Source organism: Schistocerca americana, chromosome 3, assembly GCF_021461395.2.
Source record: "Schistocerca americana isolate TAMUIC-IGC-003095 chromosome 3, iqSchAmer2.1, whole genome shotgun sequence".
NCBI classification, from domain to species: domain Eukaryota; kingdom Metazoa; phylum Arthropoda; class Insecta; order Orthoptera; family Acrididae; genus Schistocerca; species Schistocerca americana.
This window is the reverse complement of record NC_060121.1, coordinates 149,933,697-149,958,409: the sequence shown is the minus strand read 5'-3', so window position 1 is coordinate 149,958,409 and position 24,713 is coordinate 149,933,697. Positions and strand designations below refer to the sequence as shown.

General features: G+C 43.1%; 1 protein-coding gene across 1 annotated transcript in view; it reads right to left on the bottom strand.

Annotated features, from left to right (window-relative positions):
* The window catches only part of LOC124605934 (15-hydroxyprostaglandin dehydrogenase [NAD(+)]-like), a 56,671-nt gene that overhangs the window by 18,516 nt on the left and 13,442 nt on the right, over positions 1 to 24,713 (bottom strand). Inside the window, exons 3-5 of the mRNA XM_047137892.1 lie at positions 18,559 to 18,682; positions 15,753 to 15,859; positions 2,303 to 2,476 (exon numbers count right to left, since the gene is read on the bottom strand). Coding sequence (XP_046993848.1) covers positions 2,303 to 2,476; positions 15,753 to 15,859; positions 18,559 to 18,682 — 405 coding nt within the window. The remainder of the gene's footprint in view (positions 1 to 2,302; positions 2,477 to 15,752; positions 15,860 to 18,558; positions 18,683 to 24,713) is intronic.

Genomic DNA, 24,713 nt, shown 5'->3' with positions numbered 1-24,713 from the left:
CTTACATTTTCTTGATCACGAACAAGAGTGTTGTTCGCTCCATCATCGATTATGGACGTTTCTTACAACACAACGCAGCGTCAAAACCGCGCAGCTTCCACTTCAAATCGTTCCGCACGCATACTCCCAGATATTTTACAGAAGTAACTGCTACCAGTGTTTGTTTCGCTATCATATAATCATACAATAAAGGATCTTTCTTTCTGTGTATTCGCAATACATTATGTTTGTCTATGCTAAGGGTCAGTTGCCACTCCCTGCACCAAGTGCCTATCCGCTGCAGATCTTCTTGAGTTTCGCTACAATGTTCTAATGCTGCAACTTCTCTGTATACTACAGCATCATCCGCGAAAAGCCGCATGGAACTTCTGACACTATCTACTAGGTCAGTTATGTATATTGTGAAAAGCAATGGTCACATAACACTCCCCTGTGGCACGCCAGAGGTTACTTTAACGTCTGTAGACGTCTCTCCACTGATGACAACATGCTGTTTTCTGTTTTCTAAAAACCCTTCAATCCAGCAACACAGCTGGTCTGATATTCCTTAGTCTCTTACTTTGTTTATCAGGCGACAGTGCGGAACTGTATCGAACGCCTTCCGGAAGTCAAGGAAAATAGCATCTACCTGGGAGCCTGTATCAAATATTTTCTGGGTCTCATGAACAAATAAAGCGAGTTGGGTCTCACACGATCGCTGTTTCCGGAATCCATGTTGATTCCTACGAAGTAGATTCTGGGTTTCCAGAAATGACATGATACGCGTGCAAAAAACATGTTCTAAATTCTACAACAGATCGATGTCAGAGATATAGGCTCTCAGTTGACGAGTCACAATATTTCACTGATGACAGTTGATGTGAATCATAATGTGCCCTCTATTGTCGCATTCGTCTGCAGTCACTATTCTCTCTTGGGGTGGAGGGGGGGGGGCGACTTGTTGTTGTTGTGGTCGTCAGTCCTGAGACTGGTTTGATGCAGCTCTCCATGCTACTCTATCCTGTGCAAGCTTCTTCATCTCCCGGTACCTACCGCAACCTACATCCTTCTTAATCTGCTTAGTGTATTCATCTCTTGGTCTCCCTCTACGATTTTTACCCTCCACGCTGCCCTCCAATACTAAATTGGTGATCCCATGATGCCTCAGAACATGTCCTACCAACCAATCCCTTCTTCTAGTCCAGTTGTGCCACAAACTTCTCTTCTCCCCAATCCTATTCAATACTTCCTCATTAATTATTTGATCTACCCATCTAATCTTCAGCATTCTTCTGTAGCACCACATTTCAAAAGCTTCTATTCTCTTCTTGTCTAAACTATTTCCGTCCATGTTTCACTTCCATACATGGCTACACTCCATACAAATACTTTCAAAAATGACTTCCTGACACTTAAATCTATACTCGATGCTAACAAATTTCTCTTCTTCAGAAACCCTTTCCTTGACACTGCCAGTCTACATTTTATATCTTCTCTACTTCGACCGTCATCAGTTATTTTGCTCCCCAAATAGCAAAACTCCTTTATTACTTTAAGTGTCTCATTTCCTAATCCAATTCCCTCAGCATCACTCGACTTAATTCGACTACTTTCCATTATCCTCGTTTTGCTTTTGTTGATGTTCATCTTATATCCTCCTTTCATGACACTGTCCATTCCGTTCAATTGTTCTTCCAAGTCCTTTGCTGTCTCTGACAGAATTACAATGTCATCGGCGAGCCGCAAAGTTTTTATTTCTTCTCCATGGATTTTAATACCTTCTCCGAATTTTTCTTTTGTTTCCTTCACTGCTTGCTGAGTATACAGATTGAATAACATCGGGGAGAGACTACAACCCTGTCTCACTCCCATCCCAACCACTGCTTCCCTTTCATACCCCTCGACTCTTATAACTGCCATCTGGTTTCTGTACAAATTGTAAATAGCCTTTCGCTCCATGTATTTTACCCATGCCACCTTTAAAATTTGAAAGAGAGTATTCCAGTCAACATTGTCAAAAGTTTTCTCTAAGGCTACAAATGCTAGAAACGTAGGTTTGGCCTTCCTTAATCTATTACATTTAACTAAGATCTTTTTTTCCTTTTTGCAGTATCATTCCTTTTAATGTGTCCCGAGTTCTGGTCTAGAAAATATGGTCACCTTAATCTAAAATGTTTCAGTGTGGTATGCCGGGTGCACATAGCAATACAGCGAAATTTCATAGTGTTGTCTTTGAGATAACTGAATTCTTGCAAAGTAAGTGTCAAAATTATTCACACTCACAAGTTGTTCATATGCTGGACATTGTGCTGCACGTACTCACCCCGTAGGAGCGCGTCATGGCACACACGGCGTGCTTGGTGCCGCAGTAGATGGCCATTTGGGGGACGGCTTCGAGGCCGGCCGTGGATGATAGGTTGACCACCACGCCGCCAGCGCCCCCGTTCTGCTTGCCCATGTACTTGTACGCCAACAGGATGCCGTGCACCACGCCCTTCTGTAGACACACACAAAGCACCAAACGTGTTCAACCGCACAGGCTCACTTCTGTCGTTCCAATCACTCAGCTAACATCGAAACAATTCTGCCACAGAATCTGAGACAAGGCACCTATAAAACCAGCATCCACCGTACCTGCCAATTTCCACAGTTCTCCGAATCCAAGGACAGCCACAAATATTTGGAACAACTTTATTATTAGTATAGTTAATGATATAAATTAAAGTAAAAGATACAAGACTACGCAGACTGATCACTATCTTGTGATACCTGAAACGGAAGCAAAAGAAACCGTTTACAACACAAACCACGAATAGATCTACCAAGGATATTCAATCGAGGATGTAAGTATTAAGAGCCTATATCAGAATACAGGGTGTCCCAAAAAGAATGACCCGATTTTAACTTGTAATAATATTGAGACAAATGTCACTAGGTAACTGAAGCAGCGCTAGATGTAATCGGAATGGTCTCGAGTTTCAGAAAAAATCCGCTAGATGTCACTACGAGCGCTGACCTGGAGCGTGCAGCCAGTCTCGTGCAATATGGCGTCCGCGCAACAGAAGGCGTATTGTGTTATTGAATTTAGTAAATCAGAATTTAGTAAATCAGTTCAGTGGGCGTTTCATATTCGATTTCGTGCTAAACCACTATCACCAAAGAACATTCGACGGTGGTATAAACAGTTTGAGGAAACAGGAATACCAGCAGCTGTTGCTTCAATAACAGAAGACACCTTACGCTCAGTTTCGGATGAATTTGGCTATCGGCTAGATGTCGTCTGTGCAGCCAATGGAGGACATATTGAACATTTATGATGGATTTTTATAAACTTCTGTCTTTTCTGAGTAATTTAGTATGCAATTTGTTGGTGTTAAGCCCTTCTTCATAATAAATAATTCTATTTAAAATTGGGTCATTTTTTTGGGGACATCCTGTATATTAAGAAACAATTAGAACAACTAGCTACCGGGCAGACGATTGCAGAAGAATGGACGAATAATGAAAATTCGACAAAAAAGCTGCAAATGAGTCATTAGGAAACACAAAGAAATATCGCCAAAGGTATGGATTAAAAATTTGGTCAATAGAAATTGCCGAAGCAATACAAGAAAAACAAACAGCATATAATAATTATCTTTCTATGCCTACTGTGGAAAATAAACATATCTATAAACAGATCGGGAATTAAACTAAAGACAGCCCAGCAGCAAACCTGAGACTGATAGATTACTAGTATAGAATATGATATTCATGGTCATCAGCAGAGAGCATATAAATCTTTGCAAACATTAAACAATACACAAAAGGACACAACTCGTTTGAATAATATTAAAAACGATGATTGGAATATGTACTACAAAAACCTGTGATATAATGCTAATATGGAAGAGAAGAAAGAAAAAATATCCAGAAACAGAAGTAAAACACATAGATCAAATAGTACCATAAGAACTTACAGCATCTCTCAAAACGACAGCAAAAATCGAAAAGCAACAGGTTTAGATGGAATTAGTGCAGAGTTAATTAAATATGGAGGATTATCACTACACCTTAAATAGATACATTTGTTTGACATGTGCTGTAAGGAGAAAGATGTACCACGAAACTGGGGAAAAGCAAAAAAAACTATATATGGGAAAGGAGAAAAATATATTTGAGAAAAACAGCTGAATAAGCTTACAGCACACAGAATTTGTGCAAGAATTTTTACACAAAACTAAAAACAACAGCAGAATGTGTACTAGTGGAAGAACTGGTTGGATTTAGACTGATGCGATAAAAGACTGTTGCAGTTTTTATTTTTCAGCGGTTTATTGAAAGGCAGAGAAATTTTGAACAAAGAAACACATATTCCTTTAATAGATCGTTTTAAGTAGTTAGAGGAAACTTATGGGGAAAATGTGGCACTTCCTTTGCAGTTTATATCAGCTGTCGAAATTCTGTATAAAAAAACAATAATCTTATATATAGAAGGCATACAAAAAATAAAGGGGTGAGACAAAGCTGTAGATTTTCTCTTATGCTGTTCATATCTACATTAATGATGAAGTTTGTAGGTGAAATTCTAGGATAAATGCTGGGGCGCACTTAAACAATTCAGTGAGGTTAAACTCGCTCCTATCTGCTGATGATGCGACTCAAATTTTTTCAAGGAAATATGATTTTCAAAAATGAACTGATAAACTAAATACAGTATATACAGAATATAATATGAAAATATCTGCTAGTAAATCTAAGTTAACTGCGTTTTGTAGAATATATTCAGTGAGAACTATGATAGTACATAATGAAAAAATATAACATGAACATCAACAAAGGAAAACGAGGATAATGGAATGTAGTCGAATTAAATCGGGTGATGCTGAGGGAATTAGATTAGGAAATGAGACGCTTAAAGTAACAGATGAGTTTTGCTATTTAGGGAGAAAAATAACTGTTGATGCTCGAAGTAGAGAGAATATAAAATGTAGACTGGCAATGGCAAGGAAAGCGTTTCTGAAGAAGAGAAATTCGTTAACATCGAGTATAGCTTGAAGTCTCAGGAAGTCGTTTCTGAAAGTATTTGTATGGAGTGTAGCCATGTATGGAAGTGAAATGTGGATGATAAATACTTTAGACAAGAAGAGAATAGAAGCTTTCGAAATGTGGTGCTACAGAATATTAGATGGGTAGACCACATAACGAATGAGGACGTATTGAACAGAATTGGGGAGGAGTTTGTGACACAACTTAGCTAGAAGAAGGGATCAGTTGGTAGGACATGTTCTGAGGCATCAAGGGATCATCAACTTAGTATTGGAGGGCAGTGTGGAGGGTAAAAATAGTAGTAGAGGAAGACCATGAGATTAATACACTAAGCAGATTCAGAAGGATGTAGGTTACAGTATGTACTGGGATAGAGTAGCATGGAATGGAGAGCTGCATCGAACCAGTCTCTGGACTGAAGACCACAACAACAAGAATGAAAAAAAAAATTGAAGATGTAAAGTATTTCAACCATATTGAGTGTAAAATTTGGTATGAATACGAAGAAGATACACAGATTAAGTTGAAGTTGATGTGGAAGTTTCTGTGAGACAATTATAGAATTCTGAGGGTACAGCCCGTCATCCCGCTCGCAGTTGAAATTCCCGCCGCTGTTCGCCGCGTCTGAAGGGCGTGCGTTTGTAACTGACCCCTCCGCCGCCGTCACTGCCGTGGCGCTGTGGTGCGACGTGGAGCAGCGTCGGTTGGAGCTGGCGAAGAGAACACGCAATCACCCGCTTTCTCTGAAACTTAGCTGAGGACGAGTTGCGCGGAAGTGTTGCCGAACTGGACAACGAACCACGGTGTTGTAATGCAGTGGTTCCCAACACGGGCGGGAGCGTTTGGGGTGGGGGTGGGGGTGGGGGGGGGGGAAGAGGTTTATAGGGCGGGGGCAGAAAGCTTAGAAGAAAGCAGAAACTTGCTACCAAGTCCTTTGAAAGATGGTGCAATTTTTATAACACTATTTGATAATGTTCTTTTACTAAACTCTGAACTGGAGATTAATGTCAAAGTTTTTCGAAATAAGAAAAATAAATAAATAAAATAAATAGTCATAGTAACATTTGAAATGGATATATACTTTTGTGACATCTGTTTAGTTGTAGACGACAATGCAGTGTGTTAGATGGACCTTCCGAGAACATTCGATTTCTTTTGTGCAAAGTAGGCCTATGCCATATCTTTCTGTCAAGATCTTTGTTACAAGCAACAGTTGTAAAGCGCATGTTGGATGCTGGAAAAGTCGCGCTGTCAGAGCGTTAATTAATATAGTTTGTGTGGAAGTGTGTGTAGTGATATAACAACTGGACATCAAAATGGAGGCAGACAGATGGACACTAACCGGAAAAAGCCGCCTATACTGTCGCAGTAAGTAAAAAGCTAAATTTACATCCGTATGAACAAATAAGCTATAGTGATGGCGATACATTAAAGTGTGTTCCATCTTTTTGTCATAGAGCCAGCACCCAGCATTATGCTAGCAATAATGATGCAACTTCCTGAAACCATCTGAAGATAAACTTGAAAAGGTTCGCAAACCGGTTCATGGAATAAAACATAATTATTCAAAAAAGTGACTGGTTGCAGTTTTGTATAACTTATTTACATTGTCTTTCTACCGTTGTTTCTTTGAAATTTGTATATCTTATGTTCTAAAAGGAAGTTTTCGGAACTATTCTGATATTTGGCGACTAGCAATCGATATCTCATTTATGAAATTATAGTTTTCCCATTATATTTTAATAATCCATTTCTTTATATTTTCCCTTCATCTCTGAAAACATGAAGTATATTACGAAATCAGATTTCTCACTTTTGACAGTTGTCGGAAATAAACTTAATATCCGTTATAGAAATTACACTGATGGAAAAGAGTCACAACGCTTAGGAGGAGTTGTGAGAAATAAACGAAAGTTGGTAAGTGTGTTTCTACATATGAAAGATGATGTCTGTTCAAATTTCACGCCCGTCGCATAAGAGCGGCGCCAGTAGAACCTCTATAAGGATGCAAATCAGGTTTGCTTTAAATACATGCTATAACGATTGTGAACGTCGGCTACCTTTGAGATTGAACGTGGTGAGTTGATGCCTTTTAGGCGACAAAGACGCCATCAGCAAACCCTCACTGAATTTCAACAAGGTCGTGTAATACGGCTACGGGAAGCTGGATGTTCCTTCTGCGATACTGCTGTGTTCAGACATAATGACCTTTCTAGACTCTGAGAAGCTCATCTGCAGAAACCAGCACGGTTTTAGGAAAAAGCGGTCATGCGAGACACAGCTGGCCCTCTTTCTGCATGATATACAACAGACTCTAGATTCCGGCTCCCAGGTTGATGCCATATTTCTCGACTTTCGAAAGGCGTTCGACTCAGTTCCGCACTGTCGCTTGCTACAAAAAGTGCTCGCTTACGGTCTATCCAATGACAGATGCAGTTGGATAGAAAGTTTTCTAACAGACAGGGAGCAGTATGTCGTCCTGAAAGGGGTAACTTCAACAGAAACAAGAGTAACTTCAGGTGTGCCCCAGGTCAGCGTAATAGGTCCTCTGCTTTTTACGTGTTACATAAACGATCTGGTTGATGGTATTGACAGCGGCCTTAGACTGTTTGCCGATGATGCTGTTGTCTACAGGAAAGTAGTATCACACGAAAGTTGTGAACAAATCAACGAGGATTTGTAGAAAATAAATGCGTGGTGTAATGACTGGCAGTTATCTCTCAATATTAGTAAGTGTAACCTAGTGCGTATAACAAGGCGAAAATCCCCATTAACGTACGAACAAAATAAATACCCAGTCTTTGGAAGCGGTAACGTCCGTCAAGTATCTGGGTGTGACTATTCGAAATGATCTCAAATGGAATTATCAGATTACACAAGTAACGGGTAAGGCGAACTCTAGATTGCGGTTTATTGGTAGAATCCTGAAGCGATGCAGTCCTTCAACAAAGGAAATAGTTTACAATACATTAGTTCGTCCTGTCTTGGAGTATTGTTCGCCTATGTGGGACCCTTACCAGCTGGGTCTGATTCAAGAAATTGAGAAGGTCCAAAGAAGAGCGGTAAGATTCGTGACTGGTACATTTAGCCATCGCGAGAGCGTTACAAATCTCATAGAAAATTTGAAGTGGGACACACTTGCAGATAGACGACGCGCTAAACAGAAGGGGCTGCTCACCAAGTTCCGAAATCCAATCTTCACTGAGGACGTAGAGTATATATTATTACCATCAACTTTCAAATCGCGTAATGATCAGCATTCAAAGATAAGGGAAATAAGAGCTCGTATTGAGGCGTTCAGACAGTCGTTTTCCCCTCGTGCGATCCGCGAGTGGAACAGAAGGGGAGAAATTTTGGCGCGAATTGTGCCCTCCGCTACACACCGCTTGGTGGCTAGCGGAGTATATATGTAGATGTAGATGTAGAAGAACTTGGCAGGAATACATCCACTGTACATTGCTGGCAAAGGTGGTCACGAGAATGGACGGTCGAAAGGGACCGGGCTGCGTAAGGCCACGTGGCAGCACCAAGAGTGAAGGCGATCGTGCTCTGTGTAAGGCTATGACGCATCGTACCGCATATGCAGTGGGAAATTGAACAGCAGTTGGCACCACAGTGACGTAACGACCTGATACAGTTAGTTCAAGGACTGTAGCGTGCGTTCCACTGACCCCAAACCGCAGTCATTTGCGACTTGAATGGTGCCAAGTTTAACCTCATTGGAGGGAAGCATAGAGTTCTGTTGTGTTTTCTGATATCAACGTGTAAGGAGAACCCTTTCGCCATCTCTATCCTTACTATCTATATTGAAAAATAATTGAACATTTTCATGAGCATTGTTTCACTGTCGACAGTGCTTGATATAGTATTGTAGAGAATATGGGTGGGGCATCCAATTCCTTCTAGATTTTTTTTCCTCGTCCTTCCTTAATTTGGTGAAACATTTTCCACAGGCCGCGTCGATGGAGCCCTGTGAAGTTGGTATTGGTATTGCCTCCACAAAAAGTGATTAATATATCTAATCGAATTTGCAGTTGTCTTAAAGTGTCTAGACGATGTTTTGTTAACAAGCGAATCAAACTTCAACAGCCTCTGTTGGATTCCGTCAGTTTCGGTAAAGCATTGAACAACTAAAGGAAACATATTTTCAGCCTTGTGGTTCGCTGCGTCGGCCCCTATATCCTAAAGCGAAACTTCGTGCAATTTCTTTATGCATTCGGATGCAGATGTGATGCAACAATATGTTTTGAAATCGCTGTAACTTTGGTCCTGGCTCTAGGCTGCTTGGCGGTGACTTGGGTGTCAGGATACATTGCGGCATTCAGTTTTACGGTACAGTCAACGGAACACAAGGATTGATGATGTCTGACAACTTTATAAGCTGTTGTTAGTCCTGCAGCAGCAACGAGCAGTTCTTCCTGGATATCTTCTTTAACCGTGAATGCAGAAACAGCCTATGATGTTGATGTTACCGTGAATCTGTTTCTATGATTTTTCGTGGAAATGTGATGCCTTACAGCTGTCCTGAGATGAAACAGTACAAAGCCCACACAATGTTTCCTGACACGTACGTCCTTTCTTGACAAAATACCACTCTTTTGGGTAATCATTCGAAAAATGACACTTTCTCTTTCCAACCTTAGGCATTTTCGTAAGCTATGATACGTTTATTAGACTGTAGACACTTTAGCCGTGTAAGTACACGTTACTATACACTTCACGGCCCATATACCCGTAGTAAACACTTCGAATGTTACTAACTTGCACTCGTTTTAGTAATGCGTTTAGAAAGAATCGTCTTATCAGATCGCTATTAAAATGGGAACTGCCCGATTCTTCCCCGTGGTGCTGCTTAAATACGCTACTGGCCATTAATATTGCTACACCACGAAGATGACGTGCTACAGACGCGAAATTTGACCAACAGGAAGAAGATGCTGTGACATGCAAATGATTAGCTTTTCAGAGCATTCACACAAGGTTTGCGCAAGTGGCGAAACCTACAACGTGCTGACATGAGGAAAGTTTCCAACCGATTTCTCATACACAAACAGCAGTTGACCGGCGTTGCCTGGTGAAACGTTGTTGTGATGCCTCGTGTAAGGAGGAGAAATGCGTACCATCACGTTTCCGATTTTGACAAAAGTCGGATAGTAGCCTTTCGCGATTGCAGTTGATCGTATCGCGACATTGCTGCTCGCGTCGGTCGAGATCCAATGACTGTTAGCAGAATATGGTATCGGTGGGTTCAGGAGGGTAATAAGGAACGCCGTGCTGGATCCCAACGGCCTCGTATCACTAGCAGTTGAGATGACAGGCGTCTTATCTCCATGGCTGTAACGGTCATGCAGTCACGTCTCTATCCCTGAGTCAACAGATGGGGACGTTTGTAAGACAACAACCATCTGCACGAACAGTTCGACGACGTTTGCAGCAGCATGGACTATCAGCTCGGAGACCATGGCTGCGGTTACCCTTGACGCTGAATCACAGACAGGAGCACCTGCGATGGTGTACTCAACGACGAACCTGGGTGCACTAATGGCAAAACGTCATTTTTCGGATGAATCCAGGTTCTGTTTACAGCATCATGATGGTCGCATCCGTGTTTGGCGACATTGGGGTGAACGCACATTGGAAGCATGTAGTCGTCATCGCCATACTGGCGTATCACCCAGCTTGATGGTATGGGGTGCCATTGGTTACAAGTCTCGGTCACCTCTTGTTCGCATTGACGGCACTTTGAACAGTGGACGTTACATTTCAGATGTGTTACGACCCGTGGCTCTACCCTTCATTCGATCCCTACGAAACCCTACATTTCAGCAGGATAATGCACGGCACCATGTTGCAGGTCCCGTATGGGCCTTTCTCGATACAGAAAATGTTCTACTGCTGCCCTGGCCAGCACATTCTCCAGATCTCTCACCAACTGAAAACGTCTGGTCAATGGTGGCCGAGCAACTGTCTCGTCACAGTACGCCAGTCACTACTCTTGATGAACTGTGGTAGCGTGTTGAAACTGCATGGGCAGCTGTACATGTGCCCGCCATCCAAGCTCTGTTTGACTGAATGCCCAGGCGAATCAAGGCCGTCATTACGGTCAGAGGTGGTTGTTCTGGGTACTGATTTCTCAGAATCTATGAACCAAATTGCGTGAAAATGTAATCATGTGTGAGTTCTAGTATAATACACTCCTGGAAATGGAAAAAAGAACACATTGACACCGGTGTGTCAGACCCACCATACTTGCTCCGGACACTGCGAGAGGGCTGTACAATAAATGATCACACGCACGGCACAGCGGACACACCAGGAACCGCGGTGTTGGTCGTCGAATGGCGCTAGCTGCGCAGCGTTTGTGCACCGCCGCCGTCCGTGTCAGCCAGTTTGCCGTGGCATACGGAGCTCCATCGCAGTCTTTAACACTGGTAGCATGCCGCGACAGCGTGGACGTGAACCGTATGTGCAGTTGACGGACTTTGAGCGAGGGCGTATAGTGGGCATGCGGGAGGCCGGGTGGACGTAACGCCGAATTGCTCTACACGTGGGGCGTGAGGTCTCCACAGTACATCGATGTTGTCGCCAGTGGTCGGCGGAAGGTGCACGTGCCCGTCGACCTGGGACCGGACCGCAGCGACGCACGGATGCACGCCAATACCGTAGGATCCTACACAGTGCCGTAGGGGACCGCACCGCCACTTCCCAGCAAATTAGGGACACTGTTGCTCCTGGGGTATCGGCGAGGACCATTCGCAACCGTCTCCATGAAGCTGGGCTACGGTCCCGCACACCGTTAGGCCGTCTTCCGCTCACGCCCCAACATCGTGCAGCCCGCCTCCAGTGGTGTCGCGACAGGTGTGAATGGAGGGACGAATGGAGACGTGTCGTCTTCAGCGATGAGAGTCGCTTCTGCCTTGGTGCCAATGATGGTCGTATGCGTGTTTGGCGCCGTGCAGGTGAGCGCCACAATCATGACTGCATACGACCGAGGCACACAGGGCCAACACCCAGCATCATGGTGTGGGGAGCGATCTCCTACACTGGCCGTACACCACTGGTGATCGTCGAGGGGACACTGAATAGTGCACGGTACATCCAAACCGTCATCGAACCCATCGTTCTACCATTCCTAGACCGGCAAGGGAACTTGCTGTTCCAACAGGACAATGCACGTCCGCATGTATCCCGTGCCACCCAACGTGCTCTAGAAGGTGTAAGTCAACTACCCTGGCCTGCAAGATCTCCGGATCTGTCCCCCATTGAGCATGTTTGGGACTGGATGAAGCGTCGTCTCACGCGGTCTGCACGTCCAGCACGAACGCTGGTCCAACTGAGGCGCCAGGTGGAAATGGCATGGCAAGCCGTTCCACAGGACTACATCCAGCATCTCTACGATCGTCTCCATGGGAGAATAGCAGCCTGCATTGCTGCGGAAGGTGGATACACACTGCACTAGTGCCGACATTGTGCATGCTCTGTTGCCTGTGTCTATGTGCCTGTGGTTCTGTCAGTGTGATCATGTGATGTATCTGACCCCAGGAATGTGTCAATAAAGTTTCCCCTTCCTGGGACAATGAATTCACGGTGTTCTTATTTCAATTTCCAGGAGTGTATATTTGTCCAATGAATACCCGTTTATCATCTGCATTTCGTCTTGGTGTAGCAATTTTATTGGCCAGTAGTGTATGAGACTTCGTATAAATGTGATGCCTCACAGCCGTCTTACCTCCGTGATATCCTCAGATGAAACAGTACAAAGCCCACACAATGTTTCCTGGCCCGTACGTCCTTTCTTGACAAAAGACCATTCTTTTGTTTAATTATCCTAAAAATGACACATTCTTTTTCCATCCTTAGGCATTTTCATAAGCTATGATACGTTTATTAGACTGTAGACACTTTAGTCGTGGAAGTACATGTCACTCTACACTTCACGCCCCATATACCCGCAGTAAACACTACGAATGTTACTTGCACTCGTTGTTCGTGATACGTTTAGAAAGAATCGTCTTGTTAGATCGTTATTCAAACGGGAACTGCCTGATTCCTCCCCGTGGTGCTGCTTAAATCGTTCCAGCCCCTTACTATGCGAGAGGTCTGGTATTTTCTCGAATGATGGAGCTAGTTCTAGAAAGTGCTTGCATCTTCAATACAGGATACGCAACATGGAACGCCATTGTCAACATTAACCTGTTGACACTAATAAAACTAATGCTGTATTTACATGTTCCGTTAACAGTTGACATCTCCTCAGTACTTGAGCCATGCTCGTAACAATATCTTGCAAAATCTGGACAAAACTGGGTCTTGTCAGGATGGCGGGATAAGAGGTCTACAATGGTGACGGTTCCGATGTATCGAGATGGATGGAAACACTGCGGCGTCTGTAAAGCAATGAGCTAAACAATGGTGAATTCAGTTGAAATAATAACAATAAGTTCCATTTCTTATCTATTATATTATTATTGAACGAGTATCATTGCAATGTATAATTAACAAGCGATATTACCATAGAAAAGACAGTGGTGGATGCTGCAAGACACTTTCTACAAGCCTTGTAATTCCAGCTCTTTTACTTTTGATGTAACTAAGAACCATAAATAAAAAATAAAAATCATTACACTATGCTATTCTTAGCACATGTCTTGAGGTAAGACTAACCACCACATTTACACAGTAAAGTCAAAAAACTGGCTGTTACAGCATGACTCACCCCTAACGCCCCTCCCAAAAATAAAAAAAAACCTTACTGTCTCGTACGTTTTGGTTTTGACTTTATGTGCTAGGAGCACTGCTGTAGTGTCACGTGACTAGGTGGCCGCGAGATTAAATATGTGAATAAGGCCCATGGGTCGCCCAAGGTTGCCCATGGCTGGTGTAGTGTATCATTATCTAAGAAAAATAGAAATATGATACGACATTACCCTCCTGGTGACTACGTACACCGATAAGGCAAAACATCATGACCACTGCCCACAATGAGACTGAGTTCCGTCCGGGCGTCGCACGCACGTGAAGCAACCACAAAACTCGCGTGGTCTGAACCCGACTGAACGTACCTGGGACGCTATCGGGCGCCAACTCCATGCCCATACAAGGTGCATTCAAGTTCTAAGGCCTCCGATTTTTTTTCTCCAGACTGGAAAGAGATAGAAACATGCGCATTGTTTTAAAATGAGGCCGCGTTCATTGTCAATACGTCCCAGAGATGGCAGCACTGTACGGCAGATGGAATTTTACCGCCAGCGGCGAGAATGAGAACTGTTTTAAATACTTAAAATGGCGACATTTTCCTTACTTGAACAGCGTGCAATCATTCGTTTTCTGAATTTGCGTGGTGTGAAACCAATTGAAATTCATCGACACTTGAAGGAGACATGTGGTGATGGAGTTATGAATGTGTCAAAAGTGCGTTCGTGGGTGCGACAGTTTAATGAAGGCAGAACATCATGTGACAACAAACTGAAACAACCTCAGGCTCACACAAGCCAGTCTGACGACATGATCGAGAAAGTGGAGAGAATTGTTTTGGGGGATCGCCGAATGACTGTTGAACAGATCGCCTCCAGAGTTGGCATTTCTGTGCACACAATCCAGCATGACGACCTGAAAATGCGAAAAGTGTCATCCAGGTGGGTGCCACGAATGCTGACGGTCGACCACATGGCTGCCCGTGTGGCATGTTGCCAAGCAATGTTGACGCGCAACGACAGCATGAATGGGACTTCCTTTTCGTCGGTTGTGACAATGGATGAGACGTGGATGCCATTTTTCAATCCAGATACAAAGCGCCACTCAATGGAAGCACACAGATTCACCGCCACCAAAAAAATTTCGGGTAACCGCCAGTGCTGAAAAAATGATGGTGTCCATGTTCTGGGACAGCGAGGGCGTAATTCTTACCCATTGCGTTCCAAAGGGCACTATGGTAACAGGTGCATCCTACGAAAATGTTTTGAAGAACAAATTCCTTCCTGCACTGCAACAAAAACGTCCGGGAAGGGCTGCGCGTGTGCTGTTTCACCAAGACAACGCACCCACACATCGAGCTAACGTTATGCAACAGTTTCTTCGTGATAACAACTTTGAAGTGATTCCTCATGCTCCCTACTCACCTGACCTGGCTCCTAGTGACTTTTAGCTTTTTCCAACAATGAAAGACACTCTCCGTGGCCGCACATTCACCAGCCGTGCTGCTATTGCCTCAGCGATTTTCCAGAGGTCAAAACAGACTCCTAAAGAAGCCTTCGCCGCTGCCATGGAATCATGGCGTCAGCGTTGTGAAAAATGTGTACGTCTGCAGGGCGATTACGTCGAGAAGTAACGCCAGTTTCATCGATTTCGGGTGAGTAGTTAATTAGAAAAAACTTGAATGCACCTCGTACAACACCAACCTGCAATTTATGGGATTTGTGTGACCGTTGAGTAGACATCACGTTCGTCATACCACCGGAAACCTACTGAGTGCATGTAAAATGTGTGTCTTGCCGAATCGCCACTGCATTGCGATCCAAAGGCGGACCAACACGCCGTTAAGCAGGTAGTCGCAATTTTTTGACTCGTCTGTGCAAATTCAATAAAAATGTGGCTGTACAGGAATGAAACAGTCAGCAGCCTTGCCCACATGTTCCTCAATGTGTTTTCTTTATATGTGGTCACAGAGTGTAGAAGCCATGCTATAAACTCTATACCGTCCATCGCTCTTTCGTAGCAGTCCTTCTTCTTCCATATCTCCCACTTACCATGTTGACGTCGATTTCCTTCTCCCAGGCCGAATCCCTCATCATGCCTGCATTATTGATAACAATGTCCAGCCTGTTGAATGTGGATTTGGCTGTCTTGAAGGCCTCTGCAACAACAATAAACGGACATCGTTAATAATAGTGTCGACACGTACTCATAAAAACACAACACCCTTTGGCTTACTGCAAAAACAAGTCAAGTGCAGATTTGATCATTTTTGGGTTATCCATGTATTTCATATAAAAAATGAGTATCTTTCGTCCAGAAAAACCAGTTAAGGGCTGTTCTCGCTCTAAGAAGTTAAACAGACGTGGCACAAATATGTTAAGTGCACAGTTCAATATTCAATACCGCAAAAATCATTTAGGTGCACTTATACGATTTTTCCTGCACGTTGCCGACAGGCTTGATAAAATTGTTTAAACAACAGTAATCCATCAAGTGCACTTAATTGGTACCAGTAGGATTACAGGATATACCTAAGATAAATTTTATAAGTAGACTGCAGTCAGCTGGTGCTTCTTAGCCTCGGCTACAAGCAAAATGATCTCAAGTTTGTGAGCAGTGATATTATACGACATAAACAGTGACACATAGATATTATTATCCCTTATTTGAAAGATATCTAAGACATATTTTATTAGCAGGCTTTGGTAGCTCTGTGTTTCGAATTCTTAACAGCCAGCAAGAAAGCAGGTGATTCAAAGGTGTCACGTAACAATGACACATTATTTTAACAATATTGAATCAGTATTATTGTCGATTATTTTAGTTTACGTACGCGGATAGCAGAATGCCCACTGTACCAGAAGCTGCTGTGAGTTCAGTGAGTGCAGCACTACAGTACCTCATACTGAGTTTAATTGTGAAAAATGTTTTCAAGAGGCGCCCTGCATTTGTCACTGGCCAAGAGAATGATACCTACAAAGGATGTAATTGGTGGTAAGCAATAAAATTGTACTCCAACCATGAACTGAATTCTCACGATACTTTGATGTTTTAAACATGCGTAAATTAATTTTATTTCATATTTTTGTTTCAAGGAAATTAGGGTGAATATTCAAATGCATCAAGTGGAAGGAGAGAGGATCATACAAGCACAGTACACGATTAAGTCCCCCTACAACAGAAGACAAACCAAAGCACAACTTGTATCAACTGAGTCTGGGGGGAGGGATGCTTTTCGTGAAATGATCAACCATAGTGAACGAATTTGACTCTGATTGCCCCATCAAGGATCCTGACTATGAACCCGGTTGCAGTGATACAGATCTCCTGAGTGAATAAATCAGTGTCGCAAAAAAGAAAACAGTGGTAAACGATCGAGATTGAAAAAAGTTATCCCAAAATATGGAAGAAGAATATAACTACAACTGAAAGTAATAAACCAAAGATGAAGATACACCTGCAACAAAAGTTTTTCAGGTGAAATGACGTACTCCTTTTGCGGAAGCTTCTGCAACTGCGATTATACAAGGCAGAAGAATTTTATACTTGGTAAAACATTGAGTTTAACTCCAGCACGAAGCGAAGTACTGATGAGCCACTGAAACAACGTAAAGATTCTACGGTAGAGTACTTCAATAAAAATAATAAGAAAGACAGAGTCTGCAAGGAGACCTAATTTAAAAGTTTGTGTCAGCTGACGTCATTGATACAGTACATAAAGGGAAAAGGACGAGTGAACTTATGACAGGAAGTGGTAAGAGAGGCAAGGGACTCGCACATAATGAAACTAAGCCAGCAACGGCATCGTTTTGCTGCAAGACAATGCCCGTCCGTATGTGGCGAATCAGACCAAAGATCTCATCACATCTTTTCGATGGGAAACTCTAGATCATCCTCCGTACAGCCCCGATCTTGCGCCCAGTGACTACCATCTGTTCCTGCACTTGAAGAAACACCTGGGCGGTCAGCGTCTTCAAGACGATGGTTATCCAGTGCCTAACAAGTCAGGCGGCAGGCTTCTATGAGGAGGGTATTCAAAAACTTGTACAACCTTATGACAAGTGCCTTAATATTGACGGCAATTATGTATAAAAGTAGATTAGGGTACAGGCTTTCATGTAAAAATAAAATTATTGAGATATCTTAGCACGTCTTCTTTAATTTCAAAACGGTACTTACTTAAAAAACACGCCTCGTATTTATAGTACATACAAGGAAGAATATAAACATTTCAAGCAGTTCATAACCATCAATAACTTATAGGAGTATATTCTTTCAGAATTTCAGAACTGCGTTCTCACACGGTGCGAACCTAAAAAGGATGAATGTCAAAAGTGTATGAGTCGGAAGGAAGAGTAATGAAGAAAAGCAAGCATTGGAGACACAACATGATGAGCATATTGCAGGAAAAAATGAATGCACTCACGTGAAGGCTGCTAATAAAGAAAATGTAAAGCAGGAAATACATGTATAAGTTTCACATTTGATTTACAAACTATTTTGCAGATACCTTCAAATGAAGTCAGTCCGATGTACTACAGTCTGAAAATTTGCACATACAGTTTCATCATCCACGAACTTTGTGAGCCAAATGATGCACATCGTCAGAACAGCGTGCTTAGACAGGAGATGGAAGGGAGATCACACTAGTAATGGCTTACACAAGGGTAACTACAAATAATCTAAAGAATTACTTTAGCACGTCCCTCTTGAGCAAAACACATTAAAATCTTATTTAGAAGATAGGACACTTTACTATGCTAGCGTTATGAAGAGTGGGCAGTAGAATCAATAACATGAAGAGCCTTGGAGGCCTCCTGGAAGACAGCTCCAGTGGTTCCAGAGATGGGGTGCTACCTTCCAGCGAGCTGCTGTTGGTGACGTCCGCTTTGACGAAGACGATCTTCCCCTTTCCGAACTGCTTCTCCAGTTCCTTCAGGGCCTTCTTCCCGGCCGCCTCGTCAGCGTCCGACGCCACGATCTGGAAAAGCAAATTCATTAGCAGCACGGAGGAGAACGCATCGGATTTCTAATTTGGATTTTCTGCTGCATGCAAGCAATCGCCTCAGTCATTAGGTTATGTGAGTACGCCTCCAGACCTAACTTTCATTGTTACTGTTCTGCACCTACATCTAGATCTACACAACAGTGTTAAACATTAATAGAGACGACTATTTATTCACAGCTTATACCAAGTAGATATACATGCTTGAAAGTTTTACAGTCGAGCCGTATAACCTGTTGCCAACGATGTGAAAGTCGTGGGATAGCCGTAGCAGGGCCAGTTGTGCTGGTAGTTCGAGTGGAGCAGTCTGTTGCCTGACAAATCTTTATAACGGTTCTAAAGCGAATACCGTGAAGCGTTTCCTTCAGTTTTGGAATCAAGTTGAAGCCACAAGGACTTAAGTCCGGCAAGTATGGTGAGTAGTACAGCGCTTTCCAGCCTTGTTGTTGTTGTGGTCTTCAGTCCAGAGACTGGTTTGATGCAGCTCTCCATGCTACTCTATACTGTGCAAGCTTTTTCATCTCCCAGTACCTACTGCAACCTACATCCTTCTGAATTTGCTTAGTGTATCCATCTCTTGGTCTCCCTCTACGATTTTTACCCTCCACGCTGCCCTCCAATACTAAATTGGTGATTCCTTGATGCCTCAGAACATGTCCTACCAACCGATCCCTTCTAGTCAAGGTGTGCCACAAATTTCTCTTCTCCTAATGCTATTCAATAGCTCCTCATTAGTTATATGATCTACCCATCTAATCTTCAGCATTCTTCTGTAGCACCACATTTCGAAAGCTTCTATTCTCTTCTTGTCCAAACCACTTACCGTCCATGTTTCACTTCCATACATGGCCACACTCCATACAAATACCTTCAGAAACGACTTCCTGACACTTAAATCTATACTCGATGTTAACAAATTTCTCTTCTTCAGAAACGCTTTCCTTGCCATTGCCAGTCTACATTTTATATCCTCTCTACTTCGACAATCAGTTATTTTGCTCCCTAAATAGCAAAACTCATTTACTACTTTAAGTGTCTCATTTCCTAATCTAATACCCTCATCATCACCCGATTTAATTCGATTTCATTCCATTATCCTCGTTTTGCTTTTGTTGATGTTCATCTCATATCCTCCTTTCAAGACAGTGTCCATTCCGTTCAACTGCTCTTCCAGGTCCTTTCCTGTCTCTGACAGAATTAAAATGTCATCGGCGAACCTCAAAGTTTTTATTTCTTCTCCATGGATTTTAATTCCTACTCCGAATTTTTCTTTTGTTTACTTTACTGCTAGCTCAATATACAGATTGAATAACCTCGGGGATAGGCTACAACTCTGTCTCATTCCCTTCCAAACCACTGCTTCCCTTTCATGCCCCTCGACTCTTATAAGTACCATCTGATTTCTATACAAATTGTAAATAGCCTTTCGCTCCCTGTATAGAATTTGAAAGAGAGTATTCCAGTCAACATTGTCAAAGGCTTTCTCTAAGTCTACAAATGCTAGAAACGTAGTTTTGCCTTTCCCTAACCTATTTTCTAAGATAAGTCGTAAGGTCAGTATTGCTTCGTGGGTTCCAACATTTCTACGGAATCCAAACTGATCTTCCTCGAGGTCGGCTTCTACGAGTTTTTCCATTCTTCTGTAAAGAATTCGTGTCAGTATTTTGCAGCCGTGGCTTAGTCAACTGATAGTTCGGTAATTTTCACATTTGTCGACACCTGCTTTCTTTGGGATTGGAATTATTATACTCATCTTGAAGTCTGGGGTTATTTCGCCTGTCTCATACATCTTGCTCACCAGATGGTAGAGTTTTGTCATGGATGGCTCCCCCAAGGCTATCAGTAGTTCTAACAGAATGTTGTCTATTCCAGGGGCCTTGTTTCGGCTTAGGTCTTTCAGTGATCTGTCAAACTCTTCACACAGTATCATATCTCCCGTTTCATCTTCATCTACATCCTTTTCCATTTCCATAATGTTGTCCTCAAGTACATCACCCTTGTACACACCCTCTATATACCCCTTCCACCTTTCTGCTTTCTCTTCTTTACTTAGAACTGGGTTTCCATCTGAGCTCTTGATATTCATACAATCGATTGAACAAGTCGTGCACACTCTAGGGCGTAGGCGTCCGAGCACAGTCCTGCACAATATTGGGCGGCGTCTCTCTCTAAGTTGTTCATTCTTGGAACACAGCCGGCTACCAACTGAAAAAGCGGCGACACTTTGTGCGTGATCGCGCACGACATTTTAAAGCACAATGTTCAGGCCTATTTGGCTGAAGTTGTGACCAAATTGTTCGAGCGATGGCACAGGGATGTGCAGCACACTCGTCACACATAAGCCCTTGTGACTTCAGCTTTAGTCCTAGATTGAACGACTATTTGAGAGACTCGTCAGGCAGCAGAGAGCTCCACTCGAACATCACCACAGCTGGTGCTGCTGAGGGTCTCCAACGACAGCCACATGGCTGGCAGCGCGCGTTATACACAGTGCCGGCGGCTACGGTGAACGACAGTTAAAGTTCGAAATATTCTGTGTGAGCTGTAAATAAATAGCGCCCACTATGAATGTTGCAACGCTCGCACATACTCTGAAAATTCCTGTGACGCGAGCAAGAAAGTTAAAACAGTGTCCGGATGCTGAGAGATGAGAGACCATGAAAGTATAACCAGTCACGTCAGGTGGTGTGCTCAGAGAGAGCGACACTTACGGCGGCTCTCGTCTAAACCAGGATATTCCGGGCAGTCTCAATTAGACACAGATTTTCAATTGCCGCGACGTAATCGTCAATGCATTAAGTTTTTTTAATTCACTTTGAAGTTTATTTGCAGTAGAGCCAAAAGAACAATGCCGTTTGGAGAAAGCGGTTGTTTTAAGTTTATTACATGAACCCATATTCCTACATTCTTTTCCCAGTCTAAGTACTGCTGCCTTGAAATCACTTTGTCTGAGCCCTGTTCCAATTCTGAATTCCTCACTACCGTGTTGAAGTATAGTGCAAGCTGTAGAACTGAGGTATATATTCTTGCAAATGAGTTTCTCTGGTATGCCGCTGGATGACACTCCGCAAGTCACGCAGTATTTCAGCGAAAGAACTACGTGGCATCTTCATGTGGTGGTAGTTGCTGTCGTTACTGCTACAGGATTTGACAAGTGACAATCAGAGCCAATACCAAGGATTTGCCATGGCCGGAGGGGCAGTTATAGTTGTGTGAATGTAGCGATAGTCGTGTCCACTTTTGGGTGACGAATACAGGCCTTCTGCGGGTGCGCAGAGGGCAATGATGCTCGTCAGGTTGAGAGGTGGCATGAGCCCCCTCTCATATTTTTATCTTACGCTGAGTAATTCGATTTTTATCTCTAATTGCAAGTGGTGAAAAGTTGCTATTCCTTCACACGCGGACTTCCCACGCAGCGTCTCTCGCCACCCGGGTGGTCCGGTGACAGGCAGGTCTGCTGATCTTGAAAGGGTTAAGCCGACAGGTGTGAGGGAGTCGAGTGGATGCTTTCCAGATGCCGACATTGTCATAAGAGCGGGGGTGACACGCCCACAGAGGCCTGACGGAGCGGCTGGGCTAGAGATTCTGTTACTTCACAGAAACGTAGTGAAAACACTTTCTGGTGGGCTACGAGCGAGGCGTGGGAATGACTTGTGTTCCCAGGCAGTCTTGGCGGGCAAATTCCCGCGTTTTCTGCAAAATCATAACTGTGATTGGCTTGCTCAGGGCATAGCTCCGTGACGTAACAAAATCGGTGCAGGAATTGGCGCCAAATATCTCCATTGGTGGAATAGCGTCTTCAGCAATAGAGTGGCATTTTCCGCCGGGTTTCGAGTTGCTGATTGGAACGTTTAACCACGGCTATTGTCGTGGGGGCGGGAATGTTCTGTGTTCGGCTTGTACGGGTGCTCTTGAGAGAGTTGGCTCTCGCCTTTCGGCGGAGTAGGTTACAAGACTGAGCTCTCACTGCTCTGGACAGCCTGCCTCCTGTTGGCTGTCTAAAATATGTTCATTTAATTGTAACTATTTGACGAAGTTGCTGAAGTTTCAACTTCAACATAACTTTCCGAGTACAGTTGGCAATTGAGCGTTCTGTGTACAAGTGACCTATGTTGTCCGTCTTGAGCAGTTTTGGCTAAAGACTGTATTGGAGTTACTGTGTGACTTCGCTTGTTAAAATCACTCACTATACCGTCGGTGATTGTGTAGCGAGCCTTATTCGTCTCCCTCAGAGGCGTATTTGTGTTGCTAGGAAGTCTTCAGTCTGGAACCACCAGACCAGGATAATTTGTTTCAGGTTATACTCGCGACATTTTTATCGCCATGACGGGATGTCGAAGCAACCAGCCATCACCTCCAGTATGCCAGACTGTGTCCTTGCAGTTAAGAAGACAGCTTGGTCATGTATGTCCGCAGCACCGGCAAATCAGGGAATTTTGCTAAATCAGAGCTCAGCAGAGCGCGCTAATTCCCATCTCTTCTAACGTGGTTCTGTCTTGGGTGTTCACTGTCTGAGTTCTCACTACTGTAGCAGCAATTAATGTTGGGTTCGCTGGGTGTTTCTCTTAAGATTTGAGTTGCAAGGAATTGGTTCCACATACCACTTGGTCATAAATGTCACAATCTAGTTTATGGACAACTTCACCTTCACAGCATTTATTTGAGTATCCAATTTGACGTATTCTAAATGTTTCATGTGTTATGTTTATTATTTTCAGTTTAGTCATAATAAATCAAATCGTTATTTTGAACAGAACTTTCATTCTGTGGATCGGTAAAGCAACCCTTCCATTTCTCACTACGTTAATGAAACTTTCCTTTATCAAATTAATTTCTATCAAATTAAATTACTGCAGGTGCCAAACTCTTTTCTACTCCACTTGCAAGGTCGATTACAGTCAGTTCGCGTTTCTTCTTAATCCATGTGCAACAGCAAAAGTCGGAGTTAGAAAAGGGGGGGTTTAGGGCATCATTTCCATACAAAGATTCTAGAAGAATTTAGTGTTGTCTAGCCCCGGCATCTCGCAAGGTGTTGCTGTGGTTAGAAGCTGAATCGACTCTGATATGCTGTGCGACAATGCCGAAATCGGAGGTTTTTGTTTCTGCCGTTTTAACATAATGCCAGCCAGTGCTGGAGCTCAGTCAGCACTTGGTTGAAATCTCACATCCCTGTTGATAACACTAACTGTAGTACGGATATGTTTACCCTCCTTGACGTCAAATGGTTCAAATGGCTCTGAGCACTATGGGACTTAACATCTGAGGTTATCAGTCCCCTGGATAGAACTACACTACTGCCTATTAAAACTGCTACACCAAGAAGAAATGCAGATGATAAACGGGTATTCGTTGGACAAATATATTATACTAGAACTGACATATGATACTTTTTCACGCAATTTGGTTGCATAGATCCTGAGAAATCAGTTCCCAGAACAACCACCTCTGGCCGTAATAACGGCCTTGATACGCCTGGGCATTGAGTCAAACAGAGTTTGGATGGCGTGTACAGGTACAGCTGCCCATGCAGCTTCAACACGATACCACAGTTCATCAAAAGTCTAACATTCTGCATGGTGTCTGTTTGTTCTACATCGTGTCTCCCTACCACTTTCGCGCAACGACGCTCTGAGCGTGATTTTTAGGGAACTGACTAGTTTGAACCTGGGACCTGTTGCTGGTAAGGAGACGTCAGACCACACATGACGTGTAGAGTTCAGAAGAGTTCAGTGAGACTAACGATGATATAACCAAATACTTAATGATTTCAGCGTCAGCTCCACTGCACTCCCTGTAAAAGAATCTTAATACTAACTAAATTTAGTGGAAGGGGTTAAAGGCTTTCCTATTTTTAGTTAGCTGGTAAAATAACGTCGAAAAAGCAGTTAAGTTTACCACTGGAAATTTTATTCTACTCTCAAAACATTGTTTATAAATTGCACTATTGATAAAAGGAAATGTTTTAATACAGGATGGTAAAAACCAACTGCGTTCAACGAAAATGTGA